The sequence below is a fragment of the Thalassophryne amazonica genome, chromosome 6, assembly GCF_902500255.1.
Source record: "Thalassophryne amazonica chromosome 6, fThaAma1.1, whole genome shotgun sequence".
NCBI lineage: Eukaryota > Metazoa > Chordata > Actinopteri > Batrachoidiformes > Batrachoididae > Thalassophryne > Thalassophryne amazonica.
This window is the reverse complement of record NC_047108.1, coordinates 107633510-107655032: the sequence shown is the minus strand read 5'-3', so window position 1 is coordinate 107655032 and position 21523 is coordinate 107633510. Positions and strand designations below refer to the sequence as shown.

General features: G+C 42.1%; 1 protein-coding gene across 2 annotated transcripts in view; it reads left to right on the top strand.

Moving 5' to 3' along the window:
• The first annotated feature begins 731 nt into the window (after positions 1 to 731).
• The window catches only part of LOC117512868 (solute carrier family 26 member 9-like), a 32823-nt gene continuing 12031 nt past the window's right edge, over positions 732 to 21523 (top strand). The window contains exons 1-17 of one of the 2 annotated variants that reach the window (XM_034173108.1): positions 732 to 935; positions 1142 to 1281; positions 8685 to 8795; positions 8899 to 9074; positions 9426 to 9590; positions 9666 to 9818; positions 10918 to 11000; positions 11116 to 11263; positions 11352 to 11465; positions 12551 to 12628; positions 13217 to 13312; positions 14748 to 14854; positions 16434 to 16503; positions 16584 to 16676; positions 16774 to 16917; positions 20207 to 20419; positions 20496 to 20550. In XM_034173108.1, coding sequence (XP_034028999.1) covers positions 811 to 935; positions 1142 to 1281; positions 8685 to 8795; positions 8899 to 9074; positions 9426 to 9590; positions 9666 to 9818; positions 10918 to 11000; positions 11116 to 11263; positions 11352 to 11465; positions 12551 to 12628; positions 13217 to 13312; positions 14748 to 14854; positions 16434 to 16503; positions 16584 to 16676; positions 16774 to 16917; positions 20207 to 20419; positions 20496 to 20550 — 2071 coding nt within the window. In that variant the 5' untranslated portion in view covers positions 732 to 810. Of the gene's footprint in view, positions 936 to 1141; positions 1282 to 8684; positions 8796 to 8898; positions 9075 to 9425; positions 9591 to 9665; positions 9819 to 10917; positions 11001 to 11115; positions 11264 to 11351; positions 11466 to 12550; positions 12629 to 13216; positions 13313 to 14747; positions 14855 to 16433; positions 16504 to 16583; positions 16677 to 16773; positions 16918 to 20182; positions 20420 to 20495; positions 20551 to 21523 lie in introns of both variants that reach the window. The other variant, XM_034173107.1, reaches the window with a different exon arrangement.

Below are 21523 nucleotides of genomic sequence, written 5' to 3'. Positions count from 1 at the left end.
CCCATGAGGGGTGTCAGGGGGCAGCAACAACCAGCTCAGGAGCCTCTGCCATCGACTGAGTTGGTAAACAGTCTGATGGCTGTGGGGAAGAAGGACCTCCTGTGTCGCTCAGTCTGCGAGCGCAGGGAGATGAGCCGCCCACTATGACTGCTGCTCTGCTCTGCCAGGAGGTAGTGGAAGGGTTGGCTACCATTGTCCTTTATGGCCAGCAGCTTGCCCATCGTGCACCTCTCCAGCACAATCCCCAGTGGGACTAGGCTCCTTCTCAACACTGACCCGGCCTTCAGACCAACTTGTCCAGCCACTTGGCGTCTGTGATGCTGCCTCCCCAGCAGACCGCAGCATAGGAGAAGATACTTGCCACCACCGCCTGATAGAACATCTGCAGCATCTCCCCACAGACATCAAAGGACCTGAGCTTCCTTAGGAAGAACAGCTGTCTCTGTCCCTTCCTGTTGAGGGCATCCATATAAGCTGACCAGTCCAGCTTGTTGTTCAGGTGCACAGCGAAGTATTTATAGGTTTGCACCATCTTAGTGCTGTTGCTGCGGATGCTGATGGATTAATTAGTGTGAAAACATTAGGTCTGTTGAAAACTTTAAATTGATCATAGGTGGGAGTGAGAGTGTGATTGACCTGCGATAGACTGGTGGCCACCTTTCACCCTATGGATGCTGAGATAGGCGCTTGTCCCCCTGCGCCCCCAAAAAACCATTGCTGTAAACTAATTTCAAGCATTGCACATACTTTTTCAAATTGTACCTTGAAGACTTGCATTAATTACTGAGATGTTCTGAGTAGGTTGGCACCATGCACGAGGACCACCTTCGTTATGTGATTGACAGGCCTGCATATACTCTCCCGGACTTTGACAAACAGTTTGACAAGAAGAGCCAACAGTTCTCTGCAGGAGACAAAGTGAAGAAAAATTTCAGGTAATGGAGCTGTAGAATTAATGGGATCTCAGTGTCATTGTATGAAATGAACCTGCCCTCTGAAAACCTCTGCATCATGTTCTGACAGTAGACACCCCATAGAAATGTCTCAGTGTAAAGGTTTGACATTTGTCACTGACTTTTTTTCAAAGAACAAACCAGAAAAGCTGAGCCTTTCAAAGACGTTCACTGTTTGTTTCTGTCAGATGCTCTGCGCCCAAACTGAAGGCGTTGTTATTCCGACGCCTGCCGATACTGAAGTGGCTTCCCAAGTACAAAGTGAAAGAAAACCTGCTTTGTGATGTTATCAGTGGGGCCAGTGCTGGTACCATTCAGGTTCCTCAAGGTCAGTCTCACAGAGATGAAAGTATCTGGAGAATTACCACATTTCCATATGTGGAGTGTACCACCTTTTATACCAAAAACTGCTGCTGTCAGGGCTTGACTTTTTGCTTGCTTGTCTGTTTTATTTTCGTCTGGTCTGTTTTATTATTTTCATTGATTCACTGGTTTTCTGTGTGTTTATTCTCTTGCTGGGTTTTTCTGCTTGGGTCTGTCTGTCTGTATTTCTCTTGTCTGTCCCTGGGTTCTTGGTGGTGGGCGTTTCTCTCTCTCTGGCCACGCATTTGTTCTGGTGCTTTCCACGCACACCTGTTCTTAATTTGCAGCTCATCACCTTGGATTATATAAGGTCACTGGGTGCGTTTGCTCCTCGCCAGATTGATGCGCCTTGTGCCTTCTCTCCAGCTCTCATTCTTGTGTTCCATAGTCCTGCCTTGTCTCAGTGTGTTTTTCGACCTCCTGCCTGTTTTTCCAACCTCGCCATTGCCTGATGATTTTTGTACTTCTGTGTTTTTTTGGACTGCCTTTCTTTGTACCAACCATTGCCATCCACCTCACCAAAGTCCTTTGCCAACCAGAGCTGTTTGTGTGAGCCTTGCATTTGTGTCCAAACATTTTTTTTGACCAACTCGCCTGTCAGCTGCATTGGCATAGGATTTGTGATACTCACTGGAGGTTGGCATGTCATATGTTGGTGGTAAGATATGTGGTCAAACTAACTTTTGTTTGTTAACAATTAGTGGTTGATGATAACTGTTAGGGACATTCATGTCTTTGGGTCCTCAGCCTTTGAAACTGGGAGACAGTTGAGAAGAGTTTGTGGAGTCATAAAGTCGCAGGACAGAAATACTTGGCGATACTGCTATCTTTCCAAGGAAAATGAAGGTTTTTCCTGTATTAGTGTATGGCTGTGAAAATTGGACTCTAACCAGTGACCCAAGATGATGACGGGATGTCTTTGGTAGCAGGTCTCCTTGATTATCACTGGTATGACTTTGTTTTATTTTGGGGAGTGTCAGCTAGGGCATTCTGGTCGTGTGTCACATTTCTCTGGGTATGATGCAACATACAGATACCTCAGTATTGAGGACTCTGGCTGCTGGACAAGGCCAAGGGGATTACTTCATTTTATCTGAATGCAGCAGATAGTAGTGGGGATGGATCTGTTGTATGCCTGGGCAACTACTATCAAGGACCTATGATGGTTCCGTGGTGTGCTGGCTGTGGTGACACATGGCAACAGTGTATGCTACCAGACTTGACTACCTTGCAGTGTTTGCTGTGGCTAGCATGACTGCATATACTAATACATTAGAGGGGTCTCTAAGCAGTACAACATAGCTGGTCTCACTACTGTCTTGTAAACTTTCCCCTTCACTCTTGCTGATATTCTTCGGTCACAAATCACTCCTGCCACCTTTCTACACCCACTCCACACTGCCTGCACTCTCTTCTTCACCTTTCCACCACACCCTTCATTCCTGCAGACAGCTGACTCCCCAAGTATTTAAAATAATTCACCACGTCTACTCCTTGTAACTGCACTATGCCACTGGGCTCTGTCTCATTCACACACGTGTGCACCTAATGACGTTCATTCCCCTCCTCTGCAGAGCATATCTCCACCTCTCCAGGCTAGACTCAACCTGTTCTCTACTCTCACTACAGATCACAATGTCATCTGCAAACATTATAGTCCATGGAGACTCCTGTCTGATCTCATCAGTCAAGAAAGGACATAGAGCTGATCCTTGGTCCTGCACTACCCTCAAATACTTCTCTGCCACTCCAGACTTCCTCATGCAATAACACAACTTTTCTCTTGGCACCCTGTCATAAGCTTTCTCTAAATCCGCAAACACACAATGTAACTCTTTCTGGCCTTCTCTGTACTCCACCTCCTCCCCAGACTTCAGGAATAGGTGCAGGAACAGTGGCCTTCTCAGCTGTTGTGTGAAGAACATCTGTGCTTGCTAGGGACAGCAGGGATCTAGTGTTAGTAATAGCTATTAAGCAAAGGCGCAAAGCAGCATTTAAAAAGTTTGCAATCTCTTAAAGCAGCTGTATTTCATACATTTTTTTTTTTACCTGCTTGGCAGCTTTTTGATTGCAATCCTCTCCACTGCATCATCTGCAGGGTAAGTTATTTTGGTGTCTTTTTTTTTTTTTCTTTATATCCACCAGGGAACAATAAACAAACAGCGACTCCTTTGTCCCATGCTGGCAGCGCACAGAGGTCTGTGACATAGTATTCTGCTGGTTTTGTGGTGCAGTGATTCTCAACCGGGGTGCCGCGGCACCCTAGGGTGCCGTGATCGATCGTCAGGGGTGCCGTGGGTATTTTTCATATTCGCAATTACCGTGAATTATTTATTTTATCCACAAAGCATAAAACGACTCAGAATCTGACGTCATTGTGCTGCAGCCTCGCTCTCGTCTTAAGGCGGGACAATAACAAGGAGGCTGACGGCCGATTAAAACAGTACCGTCTTCTTCAAAAGCCGTCTAAAATGCGGAGCTGTCGGTGTGTGTGTCTGTGCCTGTGTGTGCACGCACGCAGAGTTAACAGGCTGCAGACTGCGAGGGAGGGGGTGGATGAGGGAGATTCCTGAATGCAGGCGCGACACGTTCAGTGTGCAGCGAGCGCGGAGCAGAGAGAGGATTTTAACCCAAGTGAACGTTAACAAAACGGAAACATGAAGCTGCCTTTACTTCTCTCTGAACTTTCTCTAAAGGTGTGATTCTGCCGTTACCGTCCTGTTCACACCATGTGCGCGTCGTATGCTGAATTTATGAGATCATGAGATGAAATAAACGGTCAAATATATTTAAAAACATATTTAAAAAATGAGAATATATGAATGAACTTAGCCACAAAAAAAACAAAACAAAACAATGTTCAGACGCAGAGATCACAAAAAGCAGGTGAGAACTCTGAACTTTAACAGCTGTTATTTTCCAAAGGTATTTATTTGTTCAATCTTAAGCTTAATGTAGTGTTTAAGCACAAAACGTGACTGATGAGGAGAAACAATTTCAGAAATGCAACAGACACAACCACAAGTCAGAAAAAGTTGGGACTGTATGTAAAATGAAGATAAAAATAAAAATGTTGCACCATTCCCAGTTTCTCCACTCACAGAAGCCAAACGTTCTTCCAGAGTTGTGTAATTATACTACAATAGTAGAATATAAAGAAGGGGAAAAAAAGACAATATATTCGTCAATCGCAATTATTTGTCTGACAATTAATCGTCTCCAGAAATTCCTAATCGTGACAGCCCTACTTGAGATCAGAGCGCAAAATGCTTGAGGATTTTCGAAATGCAATGTTTTCTGTATCGATTTTCTATTGCGATAACTGGGTTATGCGCAAAACCAGAGGTAATAGCATTATAATATTATTTTAGTTGGTGGTGTGCCGCAGGATTTTGTAAATATAAAAAGGGTGCCGCGGCTCAAAAAAGGTTGAAAAACACTTGTGGTGTGAGCCACTTTTATTGTTGTGGACACTTAGAAGCTTTTAGGGCTCTACATTGTTTCTCAAAACTTGATACGATACAATGGAAGTCCTATATGTGATACATATCACGATATTGATACATTTATGTGCTTAATGCTGCTTATATAATCTTTATTTAAATGCATACATAAATTATAGTGTATGGTGTTAGGATGTAAACCAGCTTTTTAATACAGTACTTTAGTTATACTGCTTAATGTGTGTTGTATTTGTATTTTCTTTTGTACATTTTTCCTGTTTTAACTTTTCTCTCTGCACATTTCCATGGTCTGTTCACAGTTTTACAGTCCTGCTAAAAGATTTCTCACGACATTGTTTTTAAGTGTGTTTAATTACATGGGGTGTCCAGGTCTGATGACATAGATTTTTGCTTTCCTCCTCAATGATTCAAATCCTTGCTGAACCTCCTCACTGGTTCATCTGTTGCCTTTTCTCTCCACTACGATTGTTTTGCTTGTTTCTGCTACCTTCATTTTCACACATGCTGTTTGTGCTGTTGGCGCCTTCCCTTGAGTGCATTCAACCAGTCAGCATTAAGCCCTGCCCAGTGGCACTTCAGGACTAGTCAAAAGTACATAGTTTGCAGGAGGGACTTTCCTGGCCCTGAATAAAGGTTCTGCAAACTCACTTTCAGGGCAGTCCCTACGGTGGAGACACAGGCAAAGTTGTCTGTCCCCCCACTAAAATGGCCCACAAGTTCCTGTGGTGGAAACTGGCCTGTCTTAGCAGTGTTTGCAAGACACCACCACAATCCTATCAAGACATGAAAAAACAAACGCGAGAATCACCATGAACTGTCATAACATCAAACTGTCACAAATGTGTTACGATGTCTCATCTTATCACTCACTCATCTTCAACTGCTTCTCCGGGTTCGGGTCGAGGGGGCAACAGCTCCAGCAGGGGACCCCAGACTTCCCTTTCCCGTACCACATTGACCACCTCTGACTGGGGGATCCCGAGGCATTCCCAGGCCAGTGTAGAGATATAATCTCTCAACTTAGTCCTGGGTCTTCCCCGGGGTCTCGTCACAGATGGACGTGCCTGGAACACCTCCCTCGGGAGGCGCCCAGGAGGTAGCCTTACCAGATACCCGAATCACCTCAGCTGGCTCCTTTCAACGCAAAGGAGCAGCGACTCTACTCTGAGCTCCCCACGGATGACTGAACTTCTCACCTTATCTCTAAGAGAGACACTAGCCACCCTCCTGAGGAAGCCCATTTCAGCCGCTTGTACCCGTGATCTAGTTCTTTCGGTCATGATCCAACCCTCATGACCATAGGTGAGAGTAGGAATGAAGATTGACCAGTAGATCAAGAGCTTTGCCTTTTGGCTCAGCTCCCTTTTCATCACAACAGTACGGTAGAGCAAATGCAATACTGCCCCTGCTGCACCGATTCTCTGGCCAATCTCATGCTCCATCGTCCCCTCAGTCGTGAACAAGACCCCGAGGTACTTGAACTCCTTCACTTGGGGCAAGGCCATATTCACTATCCGGAGTAGGCAATCCATCGGTTTCCTGTTGAGAACCATGGCCTCGGATTTAGAGGCTGCAAACCGATCCAGTGAGTATTGGAGGTCACTGGCTGATGAAGCCAACAGGACCACATCATCTGCAAAAAGCAGTGATGAGGCCCTGAGCTCACCAAACCAGAAACCCTCCTCCCCCGACTATGCCTCAATATCCTGTCCATGAATATCACAAACAGGATTGGTGACAAGGCGCAGCCCTGGCGGAGGCTAACCTCCACCACAAAAAAAGTCTGACTTACTGCCGAGCACCCAAACACAGCTCTCACTTTATGAGTACAGACATTGGATGGCCCTGAGAAGGGACCCCCTCACTCCATACTTCCGCAGCACCTCCCACAGTATCTTCTGGGGTACCTGATCATACACCTTCTCCAAGTACACAAAACACATGTAGACTGGGTGGGCATACTCCCAGGCACCCTCCAGGATCCTTGTGAGAGTAAAGAGCTGGTCGGTTGTTCCACGACCAGGACGGAACCCTCATTGTTCCTCTTCAATCACAGGTTCGACTATCGGCTGAACCCTCCTTTCCAGCACCCTGGAGTAGACTTTACCAGGGAGGCTGAGTAGTGTGATGCCCGTGTAGTTGGCACACACTCTCTGGTCCCCCTTTTAAATATGAGGACCACCACCCCAGTTTGCCACTCCTTAGGCACTGTCCCAGACCTCAACACAATGTTCAAGAGACACTGCAATCCCTCCACACCCACTCTCTCCTTGTTACGATGTCATTATGACAAAACATGACATGTAAACACTGTGGCAATACTTTCATGTTGGAATCTGTGCCAAAATCAACTATAAATCACCATCTCTGTGTCAATTAAACAGTCAGATTCTGTAGAGACTTTCAAGTCCAGACTTAAGACACACTTATTTTCCCTTTCGTATGGCTAGCATACTGGCATAGTATGTTTCTATACTTTTTAACTCTTTTAATTAATTTTATTAGGAAATGGAGCGGGCCACGGCCTCAATTTTATCTAAATTCTGAGTCTTTTAGTGAAGCTTAGGGCTAGTGGCTAGCGATCACCTTAGTACTTCTTCTGTTTTTCTTGTTGCTTATGCTGGCAAATTACACTGTATTTGTTGTCTTTCTGATGCTTGATTCTGCTTTTTTTCCTTGTCTCTCTGTTTGAGGTGTGGCCCCATCCAGAGATGGGTGTGGTAACTGTTCCGTAAGCTGTCCTGTGCACGGGTAACATTTCCTGTATGTTTGTTTTGTGAATTGTTTTGTAATGTGTGTCCGTAGCATGGCCCAAGCAGAGGGTCACCCCTTTGAGTCTGGTCTGCTTGAGGTTAGGGTTAGGGTTACAGGGGAGGGTCAGAGGGAGTTTTTCCTTACCACTGTTGCTCTGGGGGTTGTAAGGTTAGACCTTACTTATGTAAAGCACCTTGAGGCAACCTTTCAATTTCAATTTCTTTTCATTTATATAGCACCAAATCACAACAGAGTTACCTCAAGGCGCTTCACACAGGTAACTCTGTTGTGATTTGGTGCTATATAAATGAAAATAAATTGAAATAATTTGAAAAAATATATAAACATTTTTTCGTTATTATGAAAAACTAGAGCTCTTGGCGAAACTGTGTTGTACCTGCATTCATGATAAATGTCCATCAAGTGAGGGTGTTGCTCAATTTCAAGAACCTTGTGTGTTGGCCGCTGTGGGGCACTGGCAATGACAACCAACCTGTTGCATATATTAGTAGATGGACAATGATTATGAATTGGTGGTGCTGCTGCTCAAAGGAAACATGCCTGCTGTCAAATAATCTTGACCATGTCTTGGTGGTTTTTAATCTGTATTGTGACAGGTTCTGACTACTTCATGGCCAAATTTTTTCTTTACGCATTACCAAGAAGACTTGGCAAGATGTCACAAAATCACAAAGATATCAACGGGACACACTAGTACATTATGATGTGACATGATGCATCAAGATGGCAGAATTTTTTTTAACCATTTCAAAATTGTCACAGCGTGGCTCGTCCCAACACATGATGATGCATCACCATTTAGCATTAGCATGATGCCAGCAGTACAACAAGTCTTAGATCAACCTAGACTTTGGTATATGTCATGTTGAACATTGTTAAGGTTATAACCCCTCTTAACCTCTAAGACCTGACTGAACATAAACACAGAGTTTTCTTTAATGTCAACACAGCAATGTCAAGTGTAATTATTGGTGTGCTTCACATCCCGTATGTCTTGGAAAACTTTAGTCTCAAGGCTATCTTCTTCCTTTGTGGCCTTTCCAGAACACTCTGACTAATTTGTACTCGTCAGTCATTTTTCTGTATTTTATGACAATGTGGCTGACACAGCAATTTCTGTTTTTTGCAGGAATGGCATTTGCTTTGCTGGCAAACCTCCCTCCTGTCAACGGTCTCTATTCCTCTTTCTTCCCGCTCATCCCTTATTTGTTCATGGGCACTACTCACCAGATGGTTGTAGGTAAATCAGGGTGATTTATCTGTGCCAATTTCTCATGATGACAGTGATACGTTTCCAGAACTCCACACCATAGATGTACTGCAGTCTGCGTTCCTTTGTGCAGGTACAATAGCAGTCATCAGTGTTATGGTTGGAACAGTGTGTCTTCAGTTGGCCCCTGAGTCTGACTTCAGTTATTTTAATGCCACTCTCAATGCTACAATCGTGGATGTGGACAGGATGAATGAGTTGCGCATGAGAATATCTGGAACCCTGGCTTGTCTCACAGCAATCATACAGGTAGTGGCCCCACAAAATCCTCATGAAATGTAACCAAACTTCAGTTAGTGTCTACATGTACAGAAGACTTATTCGATAACATGAATTATACATGCTAGGTATGACAAGTAGAGAGGTACAACAAATGTTTCTTATACACGGGTGGAATTTGGGTTCTGTGGATCAGGGTTGTAGTGTCAGGGTTAGTATTAGGGTTAGGGTTAATGAATCGGACAGCACCGGGGGTTGTCACGCGATGACAATCAGCCAATCGGAGGCATTCCATCTTCTACCTGCAGCCACTACCGCCTTGAATCAGCAACTTGTCTTACTCTGCAAGTGACTCAGTAGCAACATTTCCTTGCTTTATAGATCGGCCTCAGCTTTGTGCAGTTTGGTTTCGTAGCCATCTATCTGTCAGAATCCTTCATCAGGGGCTTCATGACTGCTGCAGGGTTACAGATCTTCATCTCGGTGCTCAAGTACATCTTTGGTGTTAAAGTGCCACCTTATAGTGGTACACTGGCTACTGTATATGTAAGTGACTCAAAGTTACACCCAGGATTCCCTGCTCGTAAATCAAACTCATTTAATATGATCCATTTCTTACAGACTCTTGTAGATACTTTAAGGTTCCTTCCGCAGACCAATGTAGCCTCGCTACTATTTGCTCTGGTCAGCATTTTTGTCCTGGTTTTGGTGAAGGAGCTGTGTGCACGCTACCGCCATAAGTTGCCGTTTCCAATTCCAATCGAGATCATTGTTGTAAGTAAAGTTATTTCTCTCAGCACATAAAAGTGCACTTTCATTTCTATCTTATTTGATGGAACTAAGTAATAGTACTCATGTATGTAAAGAGTGCTATCAGTATCTTTTATGTTATCTTATTTTAAATCCATGTGACCCCAGTGACCTTGATGTTCATCCATATAAATCAATGGCTGACCTTGCCAGGACTATTCTGGCCACTTTTGGCCCAAATCAGGTTGATAATGTATTTCCTTAACCTTGAGCTTTACCAAAATTAATTTTTTAAGGGCAATTTCAGGGTTTACCATCATTAACATGCCAAGTTTGGTCAAACTCAACTGAAGTATCTAGAAGGGTTAGGCCAACAAATATACAGATATGACCTTGGGCAAATTTGAACTTGTTGGGCAATTCTGGAACCCACTTCCACATGTTTGCCAAATTTGATACAAATGTGTTAGATAATATCTGGCCTAATTCCTTATTTTATGTTAGTTATCAAGTATTTGCCTTTGTTATCTGTTTGGAGGTCTCTGGTACCTGGTTCAACCTAAGAGTTAAGTTTCACTTCCATCATCCATGTGTAAGTTGTAGATAAAGGTAGGGCTCCCCCGTCTGTGAGAGCCAGTAAAAGACTAAACCACACCCACTGTAATGCCCACATTGTATAAAGGTGTTGTGCGACCCGCCTTCATGGTCCTACACAAGATGGAGTCCATCTGTGGGGACCCGGGCCTGATTTCATCATTACTTTCAATAAATTAAAAATGAGGAATATAACAATTTGGTTCTTGGTAAGGGGCAGTACATTCCATAAAGAACCAGGAGAAATTACAAATCTGAGCGAAAAACTGAAAATTTTTACCCAACTACATGTGCCACATTTGAACATCAGAGGGAAGATCTACATATTGACCATGATCTCGACTCCATTGCTCCTGGTCTGAGATGCCCCTCCATCAACATACCAGGTTTGGTTGGAATTTGCCACAGGACCTGGGAGGAATATGAGAACACAGATAGACAAACGTTTCTAAAATTATAGTATGATATCTAGAGGTGGTGTAGTCATTGAATCCCTTTCATTCTATACATTTCATTTTGTCCTACAAAGGTGATCGTGGCCACAGCCATCTCAGGTCCTCTTAATCTTCCAGACATTTATCACATAGACGTCGTGGGAGAAATCCTTTTAGGGTAAAATACAACCACGAGAGAGCTCTTACTTTATTGTTGCTTCAAATGTTAAAATGGATCAAAGGACTGTAAATTTTTATGTCACTGAGGTCACTTACTTGTTTTGGTTTCTCAGATTGCCAGCACCGATGGCACCGGAGGTGAGTCAGTGGACTGACATGTTGAGCACCGCCTTCTCTTTAGCAATAGTGGGGTATGTCATCAATCTGGCTATAGCCAGGACACTGGCAGCCCGGCACGGCTATGATGTGGATGCCAACCAGGTATTTATATAACAGTAAATGAATAACAGGTGGGTTTCTGATGTTGAAAATTTAAAGCACTATACTTTGAAATTGAATACCTTTGTAGGAAATGTTGGTGCTTGGCTGCTGCAATTTCTTTGGGTCTTTCTTCCAAATCCAAGTGATCTCTTGTGCCCTGTCTGTCACTCTGGCGGTAGATAGTGGCGGGGGAACATCACAGGTAGGTACTGTGCTTGCTATATAAGCTACTGGAACAGTCATTTTGCCTAGACATACAATAAGTGTCACAGACTGTAAACCTTTGCTGAAACCCAAGAAATCCTTTTGGATTGTCTAACTGTTCTGAAGCACCAGTGGGGGTGCTGTTTCACCAAACTGCAAATAAAATAGAAACTATTGCAGACATTTTACACTATGTAATTTTTTGATCATTGTGGATGCACATCTGGATTACCGCGCCCCCACCCCCCCAAACAATTTTATATATATATGTCTTAACTGACAAAATTTTAACCTATTTTGAGTTAAACCAGAGTGCAAATTATATAATGAAAGATGGGCGACCCTTATCTGTGAGAGGGTCCTCAGTTGTCAAATGTTAGACAATACAAATGTTAGCTTTAACAAGCTAACATTAGTTAATTACACTGTACGTTAATGCAAACTAAGTTAAAGTAGCCAACATTACCATTCATCCACTGACAATTGATGTGAAGGTAAAAAAGTAAAGCATATTAAACAACCTAGTGAACTACTTACATTAATCTGCTGCAAAATCCTGTGGTTTAATGTCGCATGATGGAACAGAGACGTAAATGAGTAACTGCATTGATGGATGTGAGCTGGGCAGATCAGTGGTTTAGCTACAGTTAAGGAATGTTCTGATCCACTTTAAGGCCGTATTAATCATGAGTTAAACCATAAAAATGTAGGGTCTTGGGTGAAGCAAAAAACAATTATAGCAAATAATTCCATGCAGGTGAAGTGCGATGGCTTAGTGGCCAGTACTTTGCCTCACAGCAAGAAGGTCGTAGGATCGCATCCCGCATGGGTCTTTCTGTGTGTAGAGTTTGCATGTTCTCGCCGTGTCTATGCAGGTTAGATGAACTGGTGACTGTAAACTGACCACAGGTGTGTGTGCGTGAGTGAATGTGATTGTTTGCCTATATGTGGCTCTGCAACAGACTGGTGTCCTGTCTCGTCCTATAACTGCTGGTATAGTCTATAGTCTGCTGGTATTAGTGAAATGCCTCAACACTGGAACTTTAACACTGACACACTGTAAACTACTCTGGTTTTTCATAGTTTGCCAGCCTATGTGTGATACTGGTTGTCATGATTACGCTGCTCTCCCTGGGAAACTACCTGAAACCTCTTCCAAAAGTAGGTTCACATTGTGTTATATATTTTATTTGAATATACAGTCAGGTCCATAAGCTTTTAGACAGTGGGACAATGTAAGTTTGCACTACCACAATGAATGTTGATATGAAGCAGTCAACAAACCATGAAGCTGTGTCCCACTAACAGCTACCTATCACTCCGTTTATTCTTTTTTGCACTGTTACTCACTTGTTGAGAACTGCCTCCTCCAAACAGATTTACCATGCTTGTATTTCTTCATGATTGATGGAAATAAAATCCAAGACATTCGTTGACTTATAAATATACACATATCCATCCTCTGACTCGTTGAAAGAAAACTGGCTGTAAAAGTGATTTGTATGAAAAATAACTCTTCACATTTCATTCATCCAGTTACTTATGCACTCTAAATATGGAGGAGCCGTGCATAAAATGGATATATCAGTTCACTACAAGCACATCTTGATCATTTCAATTCAACTCCACTGTGATGGTGTGCAAAGGCAAAATTCCAAAACTTTGACTGTCTAAATACTTATGGGTCCAAGTGTAATTGTTTAAAATGCAGATTTACGGGCATGTGGAGTAAGTTGTGTGTTTCTGCAGTCAGTGTTGGGAGCTCTGATTGCAGTCAACCTGAAGAACATGCTGCTTCAGCTATCTGACCCCTATTACCTTTGGAAGAAGAGCAAATTAGACTTTGTAAGTCAAAACCCTGGTCTGTATGCAGTACTTTAACATAATACGAGGTCTGTCAATAAAGTATAGGTCCTTTTTATTTTTTTCAAAAACTATATGGATTTCATTCATATGTTTTTACGTCAGACATGCTTGAACCCTCGTGCGCATGCGTGAGTTTTTCCACGCCTGTCCGTGACGTCATTCGCCTGTGAGCACTCCTTGTGGGAGGAGTCGTCCAGCCCCTCATCGGAATTCCTTTGTCTGAGAAGTTGCTGAGAGACTGGCGCTTTGTTTGATCAAAATTTTTTCTAAACCTGTGAGACACATCGAAGTGGACAAGGTTCGAAAAATTAAGTTGGTTTTCGGTGAAAATTTTAACGGCTGATGAGAGATTTTGAGGTGATACTGTCGCTTTAAGGACTTCCCACGGAGCGTGACGTCGTGCAGCACTCCCAGGCGCCGTCGTCAGCCTGTTTCAAGCTGAAAACCTCCACATTTCAGGCTCTATTGATCCACGATGTCGTGAGAGAACAGAGAAGTTTCAGAAGAAGTCGGTTTCAGCATTTTATCCGGATATTCCACTGTTAAAGGAGATTTTTTTAAATGAAAGACGTGCGGACGGATTGCAGCGTCGGCTCGCAGCCGCTGCGACGCTCTGCCACAGGAAAAACACCTCTGTTGGAAGCCTTAAGGACAAGTTGGAACATGTCCAGCTGTTAAACAATTTCTCATATACTCACTCCACTGAAAGCCATCAAAAGCCGCCTGGATTTTACAAATGGTTATCAACACGGAGGTGTTTTTCCTGTGCCGCCGCACCGCGTCGGCTGCGTCCCGATTCACGGACCCGTCCGCACGTCTTTCATTAAAAAAAATCTCCTTTAACAGTGGAATATCCGGATAAAATGCTGAAACCGACTTCTTCTGAAACTTCTCTGTTCTCTCACGACGTCCTGGATCAATAGAGCCTGAAATGTGGAGGCTTTCAGCTTGAAACAGGCTGATGACGGCGCCTGAGAGTGCTGCGCGACGTCTCGCACTGTGGGAAGTCCTTAAAGCGACAGTATCACCTCAAAATCTCTCATCAGCCGTTAACATTTTCACTGAAAACCAGCTTAATTTTTCGAACCGTGTCCACTTTGATGTGTCTCACAGGTTTAGAAAAAATTTTGATCAAACAAAGCGCCAGTCTCTCAGCAACTTCTCAGACAAAGGAATCCCGATGAGGGGCTGGATGACTCCTCCCACAAGGAGTGCTCACAGGCGAATGACGTCACCGACAGGCGTGGAAAAACTCACGCATGCGCACGAGGGTTCAAGCATGTCTGATGTAAAAACATATGAATGAAATCCATACAGTTTTTGAAAAAAATAAAAGGACCTATACTTTATTGACAGCCCTCGTATAATGTGTTTGACAGTTTTTCCCCTTCCTGTTGTTCTTTTATTTGTGTAGTGTGTGTGGATGGTGTCATTCCTTACAACGTTCTTTCTAAGCATACCATTTGGAATCGCGATTGGGGTCAGCTTTTCCATCCTAGTAGTCATTTTCAAGACACAGTTGTAAGTATACAACATATGATTGATTCTCAGTTTCTCACTGTAAAGGGAACAAAATGTCAAAAGCATAACAAGGGAAGAGTTGCGAAGTAGTACCCCTCCTAAACAAGGGTAGCCATGGCTATAACAAGCTAACTTGGCTTGGGTGTTTCATTCACATAGTTTTGAGAAATGGCTTTCATTGGATGGCTTGGGTGTGGGTATTAAAAAGTATTACTGGCATATTGCCCTATTAATTATTACACCATCAGTGGACCTATTACCACCAAGCTACCTGCAAATAAACATTAACCTGGTGCTAACTTACACATTTAATAATACTGAAATTTCACTCAGTGGAAATAATGGAGCAACAACTTCTCTCTGATTGCCTGTTTGCGCAGTTAGCAGCACAGCAAGTAGTATTATTTCAGATAACTATAATTGTCGTCATCGTATCCACTCACAGGCGAGTATGGCGGCTAAGGGATTGAGCAGATATTCAGCCATGTCAGACCTGCATGTTTTCTAGTCTTTTTTTGGCAATTCGCTCGATTGAGGTTTCAAATCCTGCAAAATCTCGCTAAGTTTCAGAGAGTTTGCCACTCTGTGAGATATCAGTAACATCGAGAAATGCATTGAGACGGTCTGATAAGGCTGCAGTTTAACCACTGCACATGGACAACAGCATGAACATCGCAACATAAAACTTTGAATATTGTGCCTAAAACTCTTGTGAATATATTATCTAGGTTTTTAGACATTGTTATAGTGTTTGTTTTATGTAAACATGTGAGAAGTTCAGGTTGTTTCTCTGTTATTTTCAATGGGAATTGCTGTGTGCCACGATTGCTTCCTGGGGTAAAGTGAACGCCCTGCTTATTGTCCTTTACAACACTGTTTGTTCCAGAGTAATATAGAAGACGTCTGAAATTCGGTTTGTGTTTATGAAGTTCCGCACAGGTTAAATGTAGCATACACGGAATGTTTGTTTTAGCAAGTTTTCAGGGTTTCGTGCATACAATCGCTTATAAATGTGATGAAAGGCATAAAATCTACATTTTGGAAATATAATGTTCATTTACAATTGTTGTCATGTGATTTTTCCATGTTGGTTAGACAGCAACGACTCTCTAGTGCACAAGGGATTATGGGATCTCTCAGTAGGGCAAATAACTTTCCTTTGTCTGTGGTGCATGGCTTCCTCTGTAATTTGATTCCATTTGAAAAGTAGGATATCTTTCCGTATTATCTCAGATAACTGTAGTAAAATGGTCATAAAGGACTATCAATTGACTTGACCGGGTCGAGTCCCCAGCAGCTATGGTTGAAAATAACAAATGCATGAGTTATAATTTAGCTATAGAGACCAAAACCTTGTTTATTCATTGATACGAGACTGTAAAGATATTTATTTGTGCTGTAAAGTTAGAGAATTTAACATTGTGGTCTACTGGGAGTGACTCACTTTTGGAGCTAGATTCAAGCGACCATTTAAGGAAAGGCAAAATTTGCCACATCTGCATTACTGTCATTTATCAGGACCAGAGATTGAGGCGTTTGTGTTATATGTGATAATCAAATCATGTGTTCTTCATCGCAGTCGGAATGGTTCAGCACTGGTTCAGATCATGGATACAGATATCTATAGAAACCCCAAGGTGTACAGTCAGGTATGACAATAAAATATTTCTGTGTAAACTGGTCATTAATCACTTTGTAAAAGGAAGTTATTTATGTTATCACTCCTCAGGGTGTTCATGTAACAGGTGTGAAAATCGTGACCTACTGCTCTCCACTCTACTTTGCAAATGCGGAAATATTTCGCCAGAAGGTCATCAAAAAGGTAACAGTGACCAAATATGTGCACTCAAGGTGGACCAGGTTTTTATGAACACGTACATGTGGCACATGAGTGTTTACTTTGGCCTGGTTGTGTTTAGACTGGATTGGACCCTGGAAAACTTATCGTGGCCAGACAGAAACTGTTAAAGAAACAACAGAAAGAAGAAGCAGAAGAGGAGAAAAAAATGGAGACAGCGGCAAGATGGAGGAAACGCAGCTCGCTGTTTCAAATGAGGGTTCAGGTTGGATGAAGCAACACATTGTACTTTTTTGTTTTCTCCCAAAAATGTTTAAATCTGTGTACATACAGAACTTTATAAAATCAGAGTTCAACATAGCACATCACAGGATTTTATGCATCTTTTTCTGTATGTATTTAGTTTATTTCTACAACCCCATTTCCAATGAAGTTGGGACATTGTGTAACATGTACAGTAATGTTCAGAATAATAGTAGTGCTATGTGACTAAAAGATTAATCCAGGTTTTGAGTATATTTCTTATTGTTACATGGAAACAAGGTAACAGTAGATTCAGTAGATTCTCACAAATCCAACAAGACCAAGCATTCATGATATGCGCACTCTTAAGACTATGAAATTGGGCTATTAGTAAAAAAAAGTAGAAAAGGGGGTGTTCACGATAATAGTGTGCTGTTGACGCTACAAACTCAAAACTTTTATGTTCAAACTGCTTTTTTAGCAATCCTGTGAATCACTAATGTAGCATATAGTTGTATAACCACAGTTTTTCATGATTTCTTCACATCTGCGAGGCATTAATTTTGTTGATTTGGAACCAAGATTTTCCTCATTTACTTGTGTGCTTGGGGTCAATGTCTTGTTGAAACACCCATTTCAAGGGCATGTCCTCTTCAGCATAAGGCAACATGACCTCTTCAAGTATTATGACATATCCAAACTGATCCATGATACCTGGTATGCGATATATAGGCCCAACACCATAGTAGGAGAAACATGCCCATATCATGATGCTTGCACCACCATGCTTCACTGTCTTCACTGTGAACTGTGGCTTGAATTCAGTTTCGGGGTCGTCTCACAAACTGTCTGCGGCCCTTGGACCCAAAAACAACAATTTTACTCTCATCAGTCCACAAAATATTCCTCCATTTCTCTTTAGGCCAGTTGATGTGTTCTTTGACAAATTGTAACCTCTTCTGCACATGTCTTTTATTTAACAGAGGGACTTTGCAGGGGATTCTTGCAACTAAATTAGCTTCACACAGGCGTCTTCTAACTGTCACAGCATTAACAGGTAACTCCAGACTGTCTTTGATCATCCTGGAGCTGATCAATGGGTGAGCCTTTGCCATTCTGGTTATTCTTCTATCAATTTTGATGGTTGCTTTCCGTTTTCTTCCACGCGTCTCTGGTTTTTTGTCCATTTTAAAGCACTGGAGATCATTGTAGATGAACAGCCTCTAATTTTTTGCACCTGCGTATAAGTTTCCCCCTCTCCAATCAACGTTTTAATCAAACTACGCTGTTCTTCTGAACAATGTCTTGAACGTCCCATTTTCCTCAGGCTTTCAAAGAGAAAAGCATGTTCAACAGGTGCTGGCTTCATCCTTAAATAGGGGACACCTGATTCACACCTGTTTGTTCCACAAAATTGATGAACTCACTGACTGAATGCCACATTACTATTATTGTGAACACCCCCTTTTCTACTTTTTTTTTTTTTTACTAATAGCCCAATTTCATAGCCTTAAGAGTGTGCATATCATGAATGCTTGGTCTTGTTGGATTTGTAAAAATCTACTGAATCTACTGGTACCTTGTTTCCCATGTAACAATAAGAAATATACTCAAAACCTGAAATTAATCTTTTTAGTCACATAGCACTACTATTATTCTGAACACTACTGTAAATAAAAACAGAATACAATGATTTGAAAATCCTCTTCAACCTATATTCAATTGAATACACCACAAAGACAAGATATTTAATGTTCAAACTATTTTTTGTTTTTGTGCAAATATTTCCTCATTTTGAAATGGATGCCTGCAACATGTTTCAAAAAATTTGGGATGGTGGCAACAAAAGACTGGGAAAGTTGATGAATGCTCAAAGAACACCTTATTGGAAACAGGTGAGTGTCATGATTGGGTATAAGGGGAGCATCCCCAAAAGGCTGTCGTTCACAAGCAAAGATGGGGCGAGGATCACTTTGTGAACAACTGCGTGAAAAAATATTCCACCAGTTTAAGATTAATCTTTCTCAATGTTCAATTGCAAGGAATTTACTCCATAATATAATCAGAAGATTCAGAGAATCCGGAGAAGTTTCTACACATAAGCGGCAAGGCTGAAAACCAACATTGTATGCCCGTGACCTTCGATCCCTCAGGCGCCACTGCATTAAAAACTGACATCATTGTGTAAGGATCTTACCGCATGGGCTCAGGAACACTTCAGAAAACCATTATCAGTTAACACAGTTTGTTGCTACATCTACAAGTGCAAGTTAAAACTCTTCCATGCAAAGTGAAAGACATACATCAACAACATCCAGAAACACCGCCACCTTCTCTGGGCCCGAGCTCATTTGAAATGGACAGACGCAAAGTGGAAAAGTGTGCTGTGGTCTGATGAGTCCACATTTCAAATTGTTTTTGGAAATCATGGACGTCGTGTCCTCTGGAGAAAATAGGAAAAAGACCATCCAAATTATTACCAGTGCAAAGTTCAAAAGCCAGCATCTGTGATGGTATGGGAGTGTGTTAGTGCCCATGGCATGGACAACTTACTCATCTGTGATGGCACCATCAATGCTGAAAGGTACATCCAGGTTTTGGAGCAACACATGCTGCCATCCAAGCAACGTCTTTTTCAGGGATGTCCCTGCTTATTTCAGCAAGACAACGCCAAGCTACATTCTGCACGTTACAACAGCGTGGCTTCGTAGTGAAAGAGTGCGGGTACTAGACTGGCCTGCCTGCAGTCCAGACCTGTCGCCCATTGAAAATGTGTGGTGCATTATGAAGTGCAAAATACGACAACAGAGACTGTTGAACAAATTAAGTCATACATCAAGCAAGAATGGGAAAGAATTCCACCTACAAAGCTTCAACAATTAGTGTCCTCAGTTCCCAAACGCTTATTGAGTGTTGTGAGAAGGAAAGGTGATGTAACACAGTGGAAAACATACCACTGTCCCAGCTTTTTTGAAACGTGTTGCAGGCATCCATTTCAAAATGAGCAAATATTTGCACAAAAGCAAAGTTTATCAGTTTGAACATTATCTTGTCTTTGTGGTGTATTCAATTGAATATAGGTTGAAGAGGATCTGCAAATCATTGTATTCTGTTTTTATTTACATTTTACACAATGTCCCAACTAGGGATGGGTATCGAGAACTGGTTCCTGTCAAGAACCGATAAGAAATAATTCGATCCACCGATATCAATAACCATTTTGCTTAACAATCCCCTTTATTTGCATTTTACACAACATCCCAACTTCATTGGAATTGGGGTTGTAGTCCACATCTCACCTTGACCTGCAGGAAGACTTCAGCAGGACAGACGACAGTACAAACCAACCAGAAGCTCCCATCAGCTACATCAACATGAGCTACAGTGCCTCTGAGCCAGACGAGCAGACACCCAGTCCCCCAGCAGACACACTGGAATCCCCACCAGTGCCCTTCCACACCCTCATCCTGGATCTATCAGGGGTCTGCTTCATAGACCTCATGGGCATCAAAGTACTGATAAAGGTTCGAAACCTGTTAGTAGAATTAAGTCTGTGGATATTTATTTATTTATTTATTGTTTTCTTTATTCCCCACACAGATGAACTCAAACTACTCACTCATTGGCATTAACCTGTACCTGGCTAACATTCAAGGTAAACACAAATATGATTGAAACTGTTTGGCTGACTGAAGCAGTGTGCATAGCAACAGTAGCACAGACATTGATACAGCGACACCCTCAGTGGTCCCACCGTTGCTTCTGTTATGGACTCTCACAGAGTGACAGTAGATGTGATTTGTACAGTGGCTTGCAAAAGTATTCAGCCCCTTGGTATTTCACACATTTTAATTTGTTTATGGCATTTCAAATACAAAAAGTAAATCAGGTTTCTCAATATAAAAATTTCTAAAATTATCTTCCTTAAACTCAAACTGAAAGTAAATCTCTACAACCTGACATAAATTAATTAAAAATATAAAAGCCAAGATGATGGGTTGCATAAGTAATGGGCCCCTTCGGTATAATACCTGTAAATAATCAGTTTTATTGCTAGTTTTCTTCAGACAAGTCCGGGGATGGATACATGAACATTTCCAAGTCACTGAATATGTCTTTGACTTTATTTCCATCAGTTATGAAGAAATACAAACAGTATGACACTCTGTGGTAAATCTGTGTGGAGTAGACAGTTCTCAAAAACTGACTGTGCAAGAAAGAGAAAAGTGAGGAAAGCCACCAAGACACTCAGACAACCCCGATGAAGTTTTGAAGGCTTTAATTTGAGAAATTGTGCACAGTGCATGTTTTGTATTTTATATCCCCAGTTACACAGCTTCATGATGAAATGGAGCAGAGGAGGATTTTCTTAAAAAGAAGACCTGAAAGTTCACCTACAATTTGCCTTACATCTGAGATGCAAGCCTCGATTTAATGTTTTAGTGAAAGAATACCCTCCTCTATAACACTTCATCATGAAGCTGTATAAGTGGAGATACAAAACACAGAATTTGCACTATGCACAATTTCTCCAATCACAGCCACAGAAGCCTACAACTTCTTCTGGGTTGTCTAGGTATCTTGGTGGTGTTCCTCACTCTTCTCCTTCTTGCACAGTCACTCAGTTT